At 34.5% G+C, this 19,538-nt stretch overlaps 2 protein-coding genes across 2 annotated transcripts in view; one reads left to right on the plus strand and one right to left on the minus strand.

Annotated features, from left to right (window-relative positions):
* Window positions 1-3,620: 3,620 nt before the first annotated feature.
* On the minus strand, window positions 3,621-19,245 carry LOC134536839 (MKRN2 opposite strand protein). Its single transcript, XM_063376850.1, has 6 exons — window positions 19,071-19,245; window positions 18,738-18,912; window positions 18,379-18,511; window positions 11,866-11,943; window positions 10,863-11,069; window positions 3,621-7,774 (listed from the first exon to the last, which is right to left on the minus strand). Exons 3-6 carry the CDS (start codon window positions 18,507-18,509, stop codon window positions 7,543-7,545), a joined length of 648 nt encoding a protein of 215 aa, XP_063232920.1. The 5' UTR covers window positions 18,510-18,511; window positions 18,738-18,912; window positions 19,071-19,245; the 3' UTR covers window positions 3,621-7,542.
* The window catches only part of LOC134528764 (protein eyes shut), a 113,536-nt gene continuing 110,739 nt past the window's right edge, over window positions 16,742-19,538 (plus strand). The window contains exon 1 of the mRNA XM_063362469.1: window positions 16,742-17,729. The gene's annotated coding sequence lies outside the window, so the exon portion shown is untranslated. The remainder of the gene's footprint in view (window positions 17,730-19,538) is intronic.

Genomic DNA, 19,538 nt, shown 5'->3' on the forward strand with positions numbered 1-19,538 from the left:
CATGATAGACATAAAAGAAAAGCAGAAATGGCCCGCCAAGAATGTAACACAGACAAATTAGCTGCAAAAGATGATCAACATATTATGGCCTTTAACTTTGATTTGCAGGCTGTTTTAAATTCTCCCAAAGGACTGTGTGGGCAAATATTTTACTTACGAGAGTTAGCAGTGTATAACCTTACATTTTACAACTTGGGAAATCAAGATGGAACATGTTATTTTTGGAATGAATTTGTAGGCAAGCGAGGAGCTATTGAAATAGAAAGTTGCGTTTATGATTATATAATGAGTCAACAGAACATCGAAGAAGTTCGAATGATGTCAGATAGTTGTGATGGACAGCAAAAGAATGTAATTTTTATATCAATGTGCATGACACTTAGTCAGACTCATCCAGGGCTCAAAACCATTGATCACAAACTCTTCGAAACAGGACATACTGAAATGGAGTGTGATTCAATACATTCGAAGATAGAAAAGAAATACAAGAATTTTCCTGTTTATGTTCCTGAAGGGTGGGCGCAGATAATTCGAACAAACAGGAATAATCCTCTCCCACTTGTAGTGAGAACAATGTTGCACGACGATTTTCTTGACTTTAAAACAGACTCAAAAAGAGTTCCAAAAATTCCCACCAGATCCATATGTTGGCTACATTACGAGAAAGAGAAATGTCAATCGCTGTTCTTTAAAACTGATTTCAACAAACCTTTTCAGGCAATACAAATAAAGAGGACAGCAGGACGGCCCTCAAAAACACAAGGAGTCACAAAGGCACACGACGAGACATTCTCAATCTCTGCGCCCAAGTACAAAGATCTATGTACAATGTGTGACAAGTTGATAATTCCAAGAGAACATCATGCATATTACCGAGCATTGAAAACTAGTGAAGGTGTACGTGATGCACTTCCAGAACCAGACAATGATGAGCCAGATGAAGAGTTGATGTGATTTACTACCGGCACTAAATGTTGTGTTTTTTTCATTTTCAGTTTGTATTGTTAAGTAGTACCTATAAAAAATTATATTTCATTATATTCTAGAACTCTATGGTGTTTTGTTTTCAGATTCTATTGTTAAGTTGTACTGAAATGATTTTTTTAGAGTGCTTGAAGAATATCGACAGAATTTATACCTGAACCCATTGTTTTCCATTGTAAATTTATTTTATTCCAAGTTTTTTCATACTGTGTGCTGAATAAACACTTTTAAAGAGCTGATAATGATAACCAACCAATAAAGTTGATGAATATATTTACATTTAAAATTAAAATTGTGTCTTTTAATTGGATTTTATATGCCAAAAGCCGAATGTGTCATACTTAATTTTTAAAATTTTAAATGTCAGGGTAGAGGACATTATTAACATTCAAAAAAATACTTATTCTATTTGTTTAGTTTGTCACTGTATCACGTGAATAAACACATTACATCAGATTAATATTTCCTAATTTTAAAGTGGGTTTAAAGTTTCAAATCTAAATATCTCAAAACTTGTAAAATGCACATTCGTGGTTCTGGCATATGGGGGACGGTATTCAAACAACTAATTGCACAGCACACATACCTGGTGAATTTAAGCTTACTAGAGGATCAAGAGTCTCTGAACAATGGAACCTTCAGAATCCAAACATAATTTGTACTGATATAAATTTGATTATGCACAGTTACTCATAACCCCCAACTTACTTCAAATGGCTACAACACATAACTACAATATTTGATCTGATTCCAAGCTAGGACCAAAGTCAATTATTTGTACCTCTCATCAACAGTTCAGGGGACCTTCAGCTACAGCCAAGACACGCTTCGTACCCAGCATCTTCGAAACCCACATTCCTTGCTAAGCCTTCTGACAAAAGTTTCCAAAAAAAAAGACCTACTTTATGTGTTTACTAGACGTTTTTATGCTCGTCATAGCACGTATCTATAAATATTTTCGTAAACAACCCAAAAATATTATCATGTCATTGGCATTTGATTTATGCACATACAGTGCCAACAACATATCCATCAACTCAAGACCATCTACATTCAGCTTCGAACTTACATTCATCAGTCTAATTGGCTACACTTGGCACAAAGACCACTAAAATAAGTTAACTAACAACCTATCACTTCTTTACATTCGGACATTCAACTGCATACTGACTGCTAGTTGGACGAGGGCTGATAATGAACATAGGTATTTAGCACAGTTTACACTTATATATGACCAGGAGTCTATGAACCATTGAACCTTCAGAACCTTGCTACACATACATGATGCTGGATACAAGTAATTCGACGCCCATTTTCCATCAGCAGTACTCAATCCGACGCTTATTTTCCATCATCGACACTCATTTTACATCATCTGTAACAAGTTCGGAAGTGCAGGCCGACAGGAGAGGACAGGCATGGTTAAAAGTCAGGTATACATGTTCCTGCACTAGGCGGACAGCGTGCAGTTCTCATGAAGGTGTTTCATCAATGTTCTGTTCTGGACCCCACATTGAAAATTTTATCTTGGTTTTACTATTTCATTTACAATTTTTTTTCCCTGTGTATATTTTTTTCCCATCAAGAATAAAGTTGTCATTATGTCTTCAGCATGTTGTGCTTTTTGTAACTGAAGATTAAATCACAACTGGTTCTCATCAATTACAGGGCAATAGACTTTTCTTCTAATCAATAATATTGAAATTAAAACGTAAAATTTATTCGACCATACACACACATGATTGTTAAGGGGGTTATGACTATGTATTAAGATTTTTTAACAAGTAATTATTCAGCTTTCATTTATCAGTTCACGGCTCGACTTTGCATAAGACTTAATTCTTTGATGACCAACTGAAGTTGACATTCATGGACAGTTGTAGTTGCTACTGTTACGTAAACAGTTATTATCTATGCAAAATGAATTAGCACAGAACACAGATCATTTTGTGAATCACGAACATTTCAGTTGCAACACAAATTCAACATGGTTAAAAATTAACGTTAGTTTGTTACCTTCAATGTCTACCTGCTTGCATTTTATTTGTTTTATATTGACTTGTGTTTGTACATTTTCATTCCTTCAATACCAAAAGATTTATTGAATGAATACCACTGTATGAAACAAAATATGTTTTCCGGTTTAGGAGGTCAGCCTAGACAGTAGAGTAGTCCTCATCTTAAAAATAAATGGCTTCAAACTTCTTTTGTTTCAGCTTGCATTTTTGCTGCCCTTTATTTGGAATGATGCATTCCAAAAACATGCAAAACATGATATCTGTGCATTGATGTACATTTGCTATTTATATCATATTTCTTTTAACAATTCTTGTTTGAGTTTTTTAATTCTGATGTCCTTACAATTTGTATTAAAATTAAATATAAAATAAAATATTCATTCCAAATTATTTACAAAAAAAGAATTAAGAATTAGAAACCTACAAGATTGAGCATGTTAGTGTAGGTACATATATTTACTGTACTTGTTTGAAAACATTCGGTGTGCATTTTTTAAAATACATTATTGAAAGAAATGGTCATAAGTTTACCACAACTTTGAAAGAATACTAACGTATTAAACATTAGGAGATAAGTACAGAATAAAAGTTAAGTAAATAATTAAGTCAAAATAAATGCTTCACATACCATTTTTAATACTGATTGAAATACAAAACAATTGACAGAGAGAAAAATAACAAACACCAATTAAATAAGCCTTGAAACATTGCACACTCAGAACTGAATTTGAACACAATGGATGAGCATTTTACTAACAATTATTTGGCATATGCCCAAAAAAGGTATGAGAAAAAGGGAGAAGCCTTAGGCCGTCTTGCACAGTTAGAGTTAAGTAAGAAAAATCTAATATTAAACTTTTCTTATGTTAATCAAATAAGTAATACTTCCCTTACCCTCAAGTCACAACTGTGCCAGTGGGCCTTATTCTCACATAACAATTAAAACTTTTTCAAATTGTTCACTGATTCACTTTCCATAACCACTGACAAAAGAAAATATTTGAAGACAGTTTGGTTTTAGTTAAATAATTACTTAAAAAACTTTGGAACAAGTGTGCTTCTCATGTTTAGGCTGCATTAAATTATCTATTCTCATTAACTGAAATGCTGATGACTGATGAGCATTCCTTCATCCCCTGAGACTGCAGTGGCCAACTAAAAAAATTATGCTTTGGTATATGGGTTCGAAGCTATAGGTAACAGGAATAGGAGGCAATCCTAACTTAAATTAGTCCCAAGAAAATTTGAGCAGTCTAAGTGCAACCACTGATGTGGCAAAGCTTTTAAAATGAGACCTGTAGGTGCCTGTCATTCTTACAATGGGAATTCACAGGTGGAAGAATGGAGTCCCGTGAGAAAAACTCACCAGTCTGCACTCCACATGCAGCAACAGTCCCCCACTGCCAGTACACAGCAACCAGGGAGCGCTACTGTAGTTTGAATTTGGTGAGTTTGTTTCTTCAGTCTGTCTCACATTCAGATTGCAGTGCAGAGAAAATGGCAGCCACTGTTGCCAGATTGATACTACCCGGCTTGTTAACATTAAAAATATGACAAAGACTATTTTCTACTCTGTCCAACTATTCTTCCACACACAGCATTAGCGATAGGTGGCAAAATCACTGACATTTTGAATGAGTGGAACATCAGTGCAAGAAGTCCACTGTTTATTATCTCAGACAATGGGAGAAACATCAAGCTGGGGTGTGATCTTTGCAAAGCACCTCTGACACGTTTGCAGTGTTTTGCTCCTAACTTACATGTTGCTCTTGGACATGCTAAAAATTCTCATGAATAAATGGAATTATATAAATAAAAAGGCTCATGGCATTTAAGCACAGTGCACCAGCAACTTCTGTAGTTCACAAAACTAAAAAAAGAAATGGGACTAAAGCCCACCGCACACGGTACAATATTTTCTACTAGTTTGCTTACTAGAATGCTTACTGGTTTCTGTACTGTGTAGGCTACAAGCTGAAACACCAGGTGCGCTACAAGTTTCTGCTGCACACGATTCTAGCTGCCTTACTAGTTTTGTTAAGAGAATATTCTCCACAACAAATTTTTATTATGATAATTCACATTTTTTACTGCATACAAACAAGGCTCTTCTTTGTATGCATTTATTATAACAAGGAGTTGATCACTATTCCACTTCTTTCCGTCCATGTTTATCATGACATGCGCTCTTAAAAGTGTAAACAACTCCTCATGCTGTTTTCGAGAGTTCTGATTGGCCACTCCTTAAATATTGCAACAGACCAAGCAACGAAAATAGGACACAGTCTATTACGCAAAACCAGTAGCCCAGCTCGTACAGCTACTAGTATCCAGTTTGAATTTGAGTGAAGAAACTAGTAGTAGAGCCAGTACGACTCCTAGCTTACAATATTGTAAGGAATATTTTACCGTGTGCGAAGTTTAGAATTAATTCAAGACTGTGTGATGACGTGGAATTTGGAGTACCTCATGCTTGACAGGTTACATAAAAAAAACACATGTTCTTAAGACATATGGCAGAGAAAAACATTGACAATCTTCATATGAGTGAGTGGTGACTTGGAAGTTACAAAAAAATTCTTTAACCACTGCATAAAGCCACAATAGAGCTTTCTGGAGAAAGGATACCTGCAGCTTCCAGTTTTTTCAGTTCAGATATTTTTCAATAACTATACTGAAAAACATGCTAGTGAAGTTTGGTCTAGTATTACATTTTGTAGGGAATTGCTTTTTGAACTGAAGGCACACTTTCCTTTAAAGGTATCAAGGGCAAGATTCATATTTTACAGCAATGTTGTTAGACCCACACTTTGTCTGTGGTTCTCTCTGTCAATGAAACACATCTCGCTGTTAACACTTTGCAGCAAAAACTCAACAGTTGTCTAAAAGAAGACATTGAATTAAGTAAAGTGCTAGTTTTATATAAACATTATTAACTTGATCATAAATTGTAAACAACTTTGTATATCACTGAAACATAAATGGGGTAATTTCTTACTGTGGGCAGCTTTTGCTAAATTTAATATTCTTTGGATGTAAAATTTATTTGGTGGTATTCTACAGTCTATAGCAGTATATTTGGTAATAGGCCTACACTATGGCTTTTATTATTTTCAACTACAAATAGGCTAACTTTCCAGGTTTTTTTACTCGTAATTAGCATGTTTGATTTTATTTAGCAGGCAATCAAAAACATGAATCAGCTACTGACTCTAGCCACTCCTCTTTGTGGCATGAATTTGATAATTAGCTACAGATCTCTCATCGGTGCTTATCAGGACACAGAGGTGATGACATATTTAAATATGCCACTACTAGAGAGAGCTGGAAACCCAATGAAGTGGAGGTAACAAAATGAGAAAATATTGCCAATTTATATAAGATAGCAGTGGCATATCTGGGAATATAAGCAACTGAAAATGCCTGTGAAAGGGTTTTCTCATCCAAAGGAATTAAAGTGTTTTCAAAGCGAGAATCTTAAGCCAACCACCATACAAAACTGGCTTTCTTGTATGAAAACAGAACATTATATTAAAAGTTTGTTTTCCAAAAAGATGACAAACTTTTACTTGAAAGATGATGTAAATAAAATAAAAGTATAAGAGTTTCATCTTGTATCTTGTAGAGTTTCTTAAGGTTTAATTCATAAAAACATTGATTCACCAGTTTTTTTGTAGAACTTACTGCTGTTGTGTTGAAAACATTTCACAAATTTTAAGTTTACTGGCATCCTACATACGTTATAAATTATTTTCCTAATTTTTCCCCATTTCCTGAGTGATATATTATTTTCCCTCCCAAATTATTCTCAAAGCTAAATTTCCTTTCCCACACACCCCCCTAGTCATAACTTAAAAATAATACACCCTATACCTCTGGACATACATGCACAGACCAGAGAATGCAGTAGTTCCTATAATAGATTAACTTAGTACCCACAAAACAACTATAGTTTCATTACATGTGCTGTCAAGCAAAACCAAAAAATTCCTTACTTCTCCAGGTCTTTTACAATTTGTCACTGCCCAAAATATCAATTTTAGCTGTTCTTTCCCAACAACTATGCACAAAGTGATATTTCTTACATCACACTCAGAATTTAGTCTCACATGCCAAAAAATACAATTTTTCTCAAAAATACTAGGCGCACCAGCATTGCACCAAAGACTGAACCGAAAATAAAAATGCCATGACACAATAAATGGATAAATGATTTATATTATGTTAATGACTGGCCTGTATCTAACCATTTCATTTCACAGCCCTACCTTGCATACATTTCCATAATAATTCCAGCTTTTTATTTTGTCCCTGAAACTGGACACCCTGATTACACCATTTAAAGAAATGGACTGATCATAAAGAGTTGGTTATGTCACTTCCATCTAAAGAAAAATTACTTTGACAGTTATGTTGCATGCGAACAACCTTGAGTTCATGGAACTCGCGATGTCCAATGTACGTATTCAGGTTATCCGTATAGTAATATCATTATTGTACTGTTTCAGTTACACACTTGAGAGTGTGGACGTCCCGACCATCACGATCCACGCCTGAAACTGTCTGATGACACGGGCTTGTAGATGTAGAACCTCGACGCCTGCAGCTTCCGGAACAAAGAGATGTACTTCCCGGCAGCCGTAGTCCGAGGCAAAATAAAGCTTTCACAGAACACTGTCCTGTTCATCGCCGCCTCGCTGAGGTTCCCATACCGCAGCTTGCAAAGGAAGGAGAGAACGAACGTGTAGCAGTTGAAAGAGTCTTCGTCATAACTGTAGGAATCAAAAGGGAGAGAGAGGAACATTAACACTACTTTTTCACGTTTTTACTAAGTATTTCAACATATACCTACCCATTTATACTTTCCATGGTGCTTGCTGGCTATCAATATCACAATTGGCACTAAGCTATTATTGGCAAGCACCTAGAGCAAAAATAAAATTAAGTAAATTATCATTTATAGGAGAGAAACTAACACAGCAGTGAGAACGAAGTAGTCCTGAAAATTAATTTACCAGGTGCAACAAAAAAATTTGACTAATTTTTCTTGAACATGCTTTTAATGAAAAATTACCTGTATAAAAAATTAAAATAATTTTAGTACTGAATGCTTGACTACAAAAGTGCAGGCCAAAGATAACACCAGGTTGGTGGAAATCACAACGCACCTGACAGCTACTGCCTTCCGCAGTACAGCGGTAAACGGACTAGACAACACTCATAACTGACTTCAGAGTAATTTTTCTATGGTTATCACTCACCAAAAAGCTTTTTAATTGACACTGCTCCATAGACACATCTTTCAGTGGCTGGTTGACTACTGCGTAAGGAGTGCCAACCCTTGAAACTGATATGTCCTGCAGCTCATTCAAATGATTGTTAGTCGACGAAAACGTTTATGTTTTTGATACATAATTTTTCGCAAAAAAACATTCTTGTATGTGTCTCTAAATTTTATAAAATAAGTTTGTCATATGGCAGGATCATAATTTTAATACAATGTGTCCATAAAGTCATGATGCATTTTCGACCCGTGACCGGTCGAAAGTGCACCATGATTTTACGGACACACTGTATTCTGTAAAATCTGTTTGGTAAATAAATTGAAGGTTAAAAATTGTTTCGCCCATGCGGTTTTAATAGGCAACATGAGTTGTGTAGTGATGGCAATTTGGAGGGATTAAGGCATTATACTGATGAGGTTTCGGAACTATTCAAAAGTTTGGAAAATGAAATTCTACTTTCGAGAAGGTATACTCAAAATGTGGCAGACCTGTTTGATTTTTACCGGGATTTAAATTTTAAAATGAACAAAATTTGGAGAAGTTTCAAAAGTGTTGATTTGTTTGTTATTGATAACCCTTTTGTATTTTCTTGCTAAATCAAAAAGAACAGCTTTCTCCTCAGAAGTAGAAGCTACAATTTTAGGTCCCATATCCATAGCCACAAGTTACCTTCAATACATAAACAAACAAGCATGGTATTTGCAGCAGGTCTTGGACACAAGACAATCGAAACGAGAGAGGGCACTTTCCCACATGCATGTTGGGAAGTTTATCCGTAAAAAATGCTGTGCAGTGTTGCCAGATCTCTGCCAAAAGAAAATGGGAACATGCTCATCAGTAGGGACCCTGAAAAATGGTAAATAAAAACTACCAATAGCGGTGCAAAAAAACTAGTGAAAGCGGTGTAACAACCCCTGGTAAGAGCGGTATAAAAAAACCAGCAGAAGCGGTGTAAAAAGTCAAAATTTTTAATAAAGCGGTAAATAAAATTTGTTTCACTTAACACGTAGTACATTTATGTAAGGGGGGGGGGGGGGAGGAGAGAATACAGGAAAAGTGAAAATAACTTAACTGTTAAATTTTAAATTTCATTATGAGATAATATTGAAAACATCTTGCTTTTTTAAACACTTGAACATTTACACATTTAAAATTGTAATATTAATATAAACCCTTGTTGGGAAGTTGCAAAATTTGCACATCAATATTTGATTCTTTGCATCAAATACATAAAATCCGTCAGTAGCAAATTGATACAATTTTCGGCATGATTTAAACGCTTGTAACACGTTTAGATATGGCGAATTGCAATTGTATAACTGTTGTTTAAATTACATGCTTCATTCGAGGGCAAAGTACTAGCTAAATTACTGTTTCAGATAAATGTATGAATATATAAATTCAAGAGTAACACTTAAATCCACTTATCAATCTAAAAAAATATATAAAAAGTGTGTATTCAACAATAAGCAGCATCAAAACAAACAAGCCCGGAGTTTCTGAGCCAAAGATAAATGTTTCTCCGAACGTCTCAGAGAAGACGAGATAAAGTGTGTAAGTTTTCTTCACAATACATCAAGGACGTCATTTTGTATGGAAGGACGCCATGTTGGTAAAATTATTGTTTTTTTTTTTTTGTAAATTACCGTAATTCGGTATTGACTTCAGATATATTGTGAATGTTCTAGAAAATTAAGACTTTTTTTCCGTATAAATGGGGTTTGAAAGAAAAAAGTAAAGATTCACAGCGAAAAATTAAAAAATTCAACATGGCGTCGCAATGATAAAGTGTTTATGTACTTTCTTTTCTATGGCTTGTTATGGCTGTTAGGAAACCCGTTGGCCAACGAAAGAAAACAAAACAGTTGTGTTATTGTTAGGTTAATAAACGTAATAAACCCGTTTCTTGAACCCGAAGGCGTTAAAATATGAAGTTACTTATATTATCAAATTATAAAGTGAAAAAATGATTTGCCTAGGCGTCGTTCTGTAAAATATTTTCGTGTAGTGTGGAGTTTTATCTTTGACTTGTAAACATATTCTTGCGCAAATCTTAAAAATAGTGATTTTAAATGGACTATTTCGTGCGAAATTTCGTGAAATAGAGGAATTTAGCCCTATTTCGCGCAAAGCGAGAAAAATGGCAAATTTCGTGAAATTTCGCGTAATTTCGCGACGCATAAACGGTTTGTAAGACAATAAAAATAACATAAATTGTTGGTATGTTGACCCTATGTGCTTGTATAAAAATTTCGTGAATAAACCATTCGCGAAATAAAAGGGTCCCTACTCATCAGCTAGCAGTCACTCAAAAGGAATTTATGAAGTATGAGATGTGGAGAGGCTGCCTGGTGAATGAGAGTATACTGCGATATTGAAGAACCACTCTGAAATCGAGCCTTAGTTCTGAACCCACAGGTAAAAAACAACCCCATCCTGACTGGGAATTGAACACGGGACCTTTGTTGCAGCAGCAAGGTGTCCTTACAACCAGATGAAACTGCTGAATCATCAGCCTCCTTGGGCGAACATGAAAGCCAGTCAGTCGGCAAGCGAGATGGTCGGGTTGTCGCACCTGAAGGGCGTCCAGCAGGGCTGGCCGGACACCTGCTGGAGCGTGGCATCCCAGTGCTCGCTCCAAGGCTTCGCTGCGCCGTCCACCACGAGGCACTGCTGCCACAACGCCGCCTGGTTCCTCCTCACCCCCCGCCGGTCAAACTCCACCACCTCCCCCTGTGACGTCGTCACTCCGATGTGCAGGTCTTTGGTGTTCCGGTAGTCGCTGCGGGAAAACCATGGTTACACTCTCTTACTATACTTCAGTTACATTCCCACAGTTTTCCCATTCAAAAAGCTATACCATCCTAACCTGTAAAATGTTGCGTTTTAAAGTGAAACTTCATTGGGCGTAATGAGATTAAAATTTCAAGGCCAAATTTAAATGCAACGTTTTCAAATGTCTACTACAATAACAAATTGACTGTGTATGTTTTAGTGGTTCAAATTTGAAGTATCACTTTTAAGACACAATTAAAAGAACAAAAACAAAAAAAAAACTACATGAAATAAAGGCTATATACAGAAATATTTTAAACACCTAAAATATTGCACATCAAAACATTAAGATCAATGAGCACTATTTTATTAGTAGTAGTATTAGTAGTAGTAGTAGTAGTAGTAATTTAAAGAAATATTTGGAAAATAACAACTTTCTTCAGTTAAATACTTATTGCAATAGCTTAATGGCCTTTTACAAAATCATAAAACATAAAACATACTCAAAAATACGATTTCCAGCAATGCATATAGGTTTTTTTTTTTGGAAGTCTCTCTGTTTAAAAATAACCGTCTCAAAACTTATCTGTACATCGTGTTATTATTAGTGTTTGTTCACAACTAGCACTTCATTTTTCAGCCTATTTAATAAAAAAAACTAAAGTTTATATCATGTTATTTGGCCAGCTGTACACAAAAAAATCTACTAGATGCATAAATAAAACTACACTAGAGTAGATGGCACACTCCTGCCATTTTGAGACAGCACACAGAGCGCATGACAAGTGCAGGCCAATACTCACTGGAGGAAGTCGCCGGTAGTGGGTTTGATGACAATGGAACACGGATGCTGAATCGCACGCACAAATGGGTACGGGACTCTACCAACAAAGTAAAACAACTTCAAAGCACTCTCGCTCTGCAAACTCCTTGTCAGAGACTTACACTCTCTCTCGAACAAAATGAGACATTCACCTTTGACTGTGCTCTTGCCAATCTACACTTATAAATATGGTTTTGTGTCTATAATTTAATACTGTCCAACCAATTTTTAAATGTTTTTCACTACTCTGAAATACATTCAGACTAAGTATTCTCTTACTCAGTCATTTCTACTGAATTTTATGACAGGAATTATAAAGTAAAATTTAATAACCAAATGCCATAGTTGAATTTTTTTATGTTTATAATAGTGACTGATACATTATTAAAAAAAGATAACATCTATTCATGGCAATAATCTGAAAATTGTTAAAACCTAAAATTTGTTTATGCTACAAAAACAATTATGTGTGCAGCAATAGTTCATTGTCACTCTCTTGCCTTTTGCCAGAGTCGGAACAGCAAGTACACCACCTTGATGTGGAAAGTGGTTGAGAGTGAATTTCTCAGCTAATTTTGATGCTGGCTTTGTGATTCTGGTGAATAACTTTCATAAATTCTTATGAATAATGATACTTTCACTGTAGCTTGGTTATCAATAACTCAAGGATGAAAGGTTAGGTATGCAATTTGCCAGTTAATCACTTTAAGCTGGTCTCCTGTAAGCGAAACACTAATCTTTATGTCATATCTTTAGGTCAAATAATTCATTCATGCAGGCTAGGTTAAGAGTAGTAGTCTGTGATGATTCACTAGTTAACTGTGAAAAGGGAGAAAAGGATCTTTTGATTGATACAAAATTGTTATGTTGGTAATTTACTTCATAAATTTTCTGTTGGTAATCTAGCGTAAGTGTTCTGCTCTTCTAAAAAATCATTTAAAATTGGAAAATTTTATTTTTGAATATTAGGCCCCTACTTACCTTGAAAAATTACATTTATTTTTGCTGAAGCTTACCTCGCCCAACCAAATGTTCAAATGGTAAACTATTTAAAATATGGCAATGCAGTTTTAAAATATTATCTAATATTTTAAGAACTAAGAAAGTACCATTTTTAGGATTTAATTTTTTATAAGAGCATCTACACTTAGAAACTTACCATAGCCTTAATATTTATTACTTAATAGCCATCCCTCCTATGCAATGGCTTAAAAAAAAAATTATTTAATTAATACCTAAAGCTAAACTAAGGCAGTCAGTCAAATAGTGCTCCCACTTGCATTTGTATCTGACCTGATCCCAGAGAGCTTTCTCCTGCTGTCTCACTCTCTAAGAAAGAACGAGAGAGTGTGTGAACAGAGTGAGCGCAACACAGTATACTCTAGTGCTTCTAGCAACCGCCCCACTTCTTTACAACTGTATGTTGAGTTTTTCTCGAGTTACCTACTGATTATTGAGTATGTGAAATGTAGCCATGAAGTAATACGTCAATTACGACATCTACATATTTATTTTAACTGTAGTTTATTTCTAATAAGGATTAAGAAAATACATTTTTGCCTATAACAATTATTATTATTATTCCCCAAACAATAATTTTTACCTATATAATATCTGAATTTAAAAAAAGGAAAGTGATAACTGTGTCCACAAATTTTATTTTAGTAGTCTATGCATATAGCTATATGAGATTATTTTATTGTTATTGAAAATTTGCAGAGTATCTTTTTCACATACCTATTTGTTACTTTACCAAAGAGAGTGCACATCGTACCTGGCAGAAAGCACAAGAGAATGGTAGAATTTAAGAAATCACAAATTAATTAGTTTTATAGCAAAATGATGTGAAAAAGAGCTCTACCTAAAAATGCAATAATCCTGATATTAATATTTGACCTAACCACACAGGGTGGGTAGCCTACTACAAATAGGTAGGTATCTATAGTTTTGAGAAAAATGCAATTTTTTTTTCTCATTATTTAGTGAGAATGTGAGTACAAGCATTTCCAATTTTAAGTTGTAAAATGGTTTGAATCAGTAAAATTCTTACGTTGCAGCTTTTCCGTAAATAAAATAAAATTACGAAAATAGTGTTTATAAGTACTACGAGTTTCTGACCTCATTATAAAAATGGCAGGACTCGTCCACAAAAATTGGGCATATGTTTGCAGATGCTTTGGAATATACTCTCTGAAATTTCAGCCATTTTGGACATGCAGCTGTCTTTTTTAACAATTGTTTATGTGAGTCTGTAAAATAGTATTTTACGAAGGTGATGGCCTTCCCATTCAAAAAAATATGTCCTTCAAACACAACTTTTAGAGTAGGGAACAAAAAAATGTCAATTGGGTTTAGATATGGTAAATAAGGAAGGTGGTCAAGCAGTTCAAACAGCAATTCGTAGATTTTCGCCATGACAACCGCTGAGTGTGAGCTGGTGCACTGCTTGGTGAAACAAAATTTTTTGTATCTGCAAATGTGACCTTTTTCTGAAATTTCTACTTTCTGCTTGTCCAGTAATGATACATCTTTTTCAAGATGTTCCATCACTATCCAAGAAAACAGTCACCACCACTTTTCCGGCCAAAAGAAAAAATCATTGCCTTTTTTTTGGTGATTTTGGTGTCACAAACGTTCATCACTGAAGCTGGTACTATGTTTCAATTCAGCTGCCCAAAATATTACTGTAGTAAATGATGGTGCAGTCTCCCAGTACACAGCGTCCAACTTGTCTGTAATTTGCGTAGGCGTTATTGCCTTAAAAACAAATGTTCAATGACAGGTGAGGTGCATCAACTCACGTAAACGATTGATAAAAAAAACAAATGCACGTCCAAAATGGCTGAAATTTCATAAAGTACTTTCTAAAGCATGAACAAACACTTTCCCCCATTTTTGTTGATGAGTGCTGCCATCTTCATGTTGAGGTCTGCAACTTTTCAGACAACGCTCTTACAAGCGTTCTTGTTTTATCATGAAATCATATAAGCCTACTGGTTTTGAAAATTGCGGTATATTACCAAACTTTTACATTGATGCGGCCACTGCAATTTTGTGCTTTAATTGTGTTGCCGGTCCTGTAGTTCTTAAAGTATAAGAGCATTTATAATCTGTACTTGGATTCTGTGATGCACTGGATGGTAAATAAAAAATAAAGCAAATATGTGAATCTCTACTGAGCATCCATATCTAAGTGTCAACGCTTAACAAGGATGTTTTTTTAGCAGTATGGAGGTGGGGAGTGCAAACTTGTTACGTGCAATAACACGTAACCTGATGTAAATAGGAATTATTGAGTTTGATAGACATACTGACAATTCTTTTTATACATCAGATTGTATTAAAGTACAAGTAATAAGTTAATGCTTCATGCCTCCATACTGCCAAAAAAAATCCCTCTCAAAGGGTGATGCTTTGGTTTGGATGCACATTAGGGACTGACTTTTTTTTATATTTATTTACCTTTCCCTGCATCACAAAATCCAAATACAAAATATACAAGTACCTATCAAGAGGCATAGGATATCCATAGATTCTATGCTGAAGCACAATGGCAGCGGTGGCCAGATCACAGCACAGGCTACCTAATGTAACCTATAAACTGTAATATCTCTCAAAAAACATGGGAATTTCGAAAACTTTTTTCAGGGTAAATAGAGAATTATCTTCAGTGTTCAAAAAACTGTTTTCGGAATTTATTATTTATTTTTTTTTTTTGAAGGAAAAGTCACGACGTAACAATTTTACCTAAGTACGTTAAAAATACATTAAAAGAGTGTGGAAGGTTGGTAAAGTTAGCTACATTAAAAATTCAACAGTTGGATAGGAATTACCAGTTTACATAACCAATTAACTTTATTATTTTATAGTATATTTAAAATAGCTAATTCAGCCTAACTAATTTTTCACATGATTTCAACTATTTTCATTTACGTAAAATTCTTACGTTGTGGCTTTTTCGGAAATTAATAATAAAATTCCCAAAATACTGTTTCTGGCACTAAAGTCATCACTATATTTACTCTGAAAACAGTGTTGATAAATGCTTACTTGTTTCTGAGAAATCATCAATTATAGCTTACATTACAATACCTATGCATTGACGAATCCGCCGCCATTTTTTGTATTCCCGTATATGTTTGTATGTTTATTTTTGAAAGCTTTAGTCTAATCATGAGAATGGTTGATTGCGTTACGTTCGTTACCTTAAAAATACTGTATAACATTTTAAATGTTTGCTTAGGAATAACATATTTAGGATGTAGATATATCTTGACCTAACCAATAATTCACACGATTTCACAGTATTTTTAATGTAAATAACCTAATCAATTATACACAATTTTTTTTAAAATATAACTTGACTATTACTTAAGTTTCATGCACATTTTTATAAGCTACTAATGTGCATGCACAAATGTGGCCACAGAATGGAATAATGTAAAATGTTAGGTTTGTCGATCCTATGATTCATCAAATACATGAATGTTGAAATAAAATGGTGACGGCTGCATCGCTGCATCGCTGCATCACTGCATCACTGCATAGTTATTGTAATGTAATGTTTAAACAGTGATTTCTAAGAAACAGTACAAATTTAAGTTAAATATTTACTTGGGCGGTATTTCCGAAAAAAAATGTTAAAAATCCGAAAATACCTTTATTTTATGCTCTTCAACTTCCTCTTTTCATTAAAAGCGGCGGAGATAAGAAATTCCAAATACTTTAGGAGATATCGAATTTTTAAATTTCATCATATGTAGTTGAGCGGAATTTGCGAAAATAAATGTTAAAAATCCAAAAATACCTTTATCATATGCTCTTCAACTTCCTCTTTTCATTAAAAGCGACGGAGATAAGAAATTCCAAATACTTTAGGAGATATCAAATTTTTTAATTTTGCAATACAAGACCTGTGGAACCATTCGAGCGGCGCCATTTTTGTTATTTTGCCGTGTGTTCGTGAATACGTGAATCGTGAATGCGTAATTAATAAAATGGTTGATTAGGTCAGGTCAGTTACATTATTAATACTTTCAAACTAAGCCGACATTAAAAATTATTTTGTGAATTAATTTTAATGGCTGTTTAGTTTTAAAATATTTATAATGTAACTGACCTGACCAAACAAACCCGGACAGAGGGTGAACAGTAAACTAAAATGGTCGATTAGGTCAGGTCAGTTACATTATAAATACTTTCAAACTAAGGTGATATTAAAAATAATGTGAATTAATTTTAATTATTCTTTAGTTTTAAATTATTTATAATGTAACTGACCTTACCTAACAAACCCATAACAAAGGATGTACAGTAACAACTCACGTAAATTTTTTTGTTACTTATTACTTGCGCAACAATATCAAAATAACAAATAAGACTTTAAAATTAGAAACGTTAAAAACTCACCTAAGTTGGAGGCGGTAATTAAACACCGTTTTAAACAATAATTGAACTAAATAATCACGTATTAGTTCATTTGAATTCTGGCCTATCACGAACAATCACGTGACATCATTATCCAATAAAAAAAATAGATACTCGTACGTAAACAAGAAACAATGGCGCACGCACGCCACAGGAAAGCGCTGGTTTTGTGCTGAAATTTAAAAATTCGATATCTCCTAAAGTATTTGGAATTTCTAATCTCCGCCGCTTTTAATGAAAAGAGGAATTTGAAGAGCATATAATAAAGGTATTTTCGGATTTTTAACATTTTTTTTCGCAAATACCGCTCAACTACATATGAAGAAATTTAAAAATTCGCTATCTCCTAAAGTATTAGGAATTTCTAATCTCCGCCGATTTTAATGAAAAGAGGAAGTTGAAGAGCATAAAATAAAGGTATTTTCGTATTTTTAACATTTTTTTAGGAAATACCGCCCAAGTAAATATTTACCAAATTTAAAGATGCTGTTTTCAGAGTAGATATAGGAAAGTATTTTGTGTTCAAAAAAGTATTTTCAGAATTTTAATATTAGTTTCAGGAAAAGCCGCAACGTAAGAATATTACTCATTTAGCTAACGTAAGCTAAAGGCTTACACAATATTGCAGTATTTTAATGAAGCTAACCTAACCTCACTAATTGTCATATTTTTATGCAGCTATTTTAAGTATTTTTATGTAGCTAACCCTACTTAAACAGACATCCACATAATTATATGTATTTTGAATGAATTTAAGCTAACACAACTGACCATTCTAACAAAATCACAGTATGTGTAATGTAAATAACCTACCCACTCATTAAAATGCTAAAATACTGGTTAACTACTTGAAGTATAACAGACTCTTAGGGAATGATTCAAAACATGTTAGGAAATGACAGAAAAGTTTGTATTATTTTTTTTTTAACAAATGCTGTTCTCCTGCGGAATGTTGTATATAGAATCATAGAATTAAATTGTAATTTTAGATTTTTTGAACAGTTATTATCTCCTATTGTGGAATTAGTAAACAAAAATGTAAGTTACGAGAAATTTAAAATCTAACCTGAATGGTGGCAGCTGGAAATTCCCATTGGAAAGGTTACAGGTGCAGACTGGGCAGTCATTTGGTAACTGAAAACAGAACACCTTTGGTCCACAGTGTTGGAAACAGAGGATGCCTGGGTCCATGTCCATTGCTGTAAAAAAAAGAAAAGAAATGGAAAAATGCTTTACTTAACTTATAGCACGAATATGATGAAAAAGAATCATATCAGTTTAGCCATTATAAAAACAATTATTAAAAAAAAAAATTTTGACGGAAGTAGCTTTCATACAATGTTTATTTTCCATTCAAGAAACCAAAAGTGGAAACGGTTCTCAGTATTTTCAATTAACTTATTACTAAAACAAATAAGTACCTACCACTTCCACGTTCTCACGTAGAGATTAACCGCTTCGAAAAAATACAGCAGGTCCGGATGTTAAATTCCGTCACATTTCGGGATCATCTACTCAATGTACTATCCCCAAACTGGTCGGACGTGACGTGCAGAACACCTGTGCTGCGCCCTGGCACGAACAGGTGAAAATATTGTCTCTGTAAAAAAAATACCGTTTTCCTCTCGCTTCTCTTCCTCCTTGCAACAGAAGCTGACCTCTTTTACTCCCACCTCAACGACTCATGCGCTGAGGCCAAGCACCCTGTGTTGTTTACCAGTTACCATAGCAACCTGAAACTACGTGCGACTGTGATACCTGTCTCGGTGTTGTGCGGCGGTTTAGATGCAATTGCATCGATAGATCTCTTTTTATTTTCCCTTGCATTTAACGACACTCGTAAGGTAAGAATGCATCAAAGACGCTAAACTTAAAACATTCCTTAATTGCACAGGACAAAGCACACTGAAAATATGAAATAAAAGTTCAGCATGCACCTTGCTTCGTACTGCACCGCACAAACCACAGTCCAGATCGATAATAGGAAAGCATTCGTTGCTTGCACGTGCCAATTGTCAAGGGATATTTTTAGAAAACAAAAGACGGCAACGCTCATCTCCATTTCTCTCAACGGTGAATTCATTGTTAACGAGAGGGGCGAAACTGGCTGCCGTACTGTCACTGAGTGATACTGTTTTTTTTTTTCTTTTTTTTTTTTTTCACCTGGTCCGTGAAATTACCTTGAAAATATATAGTTCTTATAAACAACTAAAATTACTATTTTAT

The sequence above is a fragment of the Bacillus rossius genome, chromosome 1 (assembly GCF_032445375.1).
Source record: "Bacillus rossius redtenbacheri isolate Brsri chromosome 1, Brsri_v3, whole genome shotgun sequence".
NCBI classification, from domain to species: domain Eukaryota; kingdom Metazoa; phylum Arthropoda; class Insecta; order Phasmatodea; family Bacillidae; genus Bacillus; species Bacillus rossius.

Excerpts from the sequence above, each read along its gene's own strand:
- LOC134536839 (XM_063376850.1), bottom strand. The coding sequence starts at position 18,509 with ATGGACATGGACCCAGGCATCCTCTGTTTCCAACACTGTGGACCAAAG. Across the intron at positions 11,944-18,378 it reads TTCCAGCTGCCACCATTCAG|AGTCCCGTACCCATTTGTGC; the intron begins GTTAGATTTTAA and ends CTTTGTTGGTAG. Across the intron at positions 11,070-11,865 it reads ACTACCGGCGACTTCCTCCA|CGACTACCGGAACACCAAAG; the intron begins GTGAGTATTGGC and ends GTTTTCCCGCAG.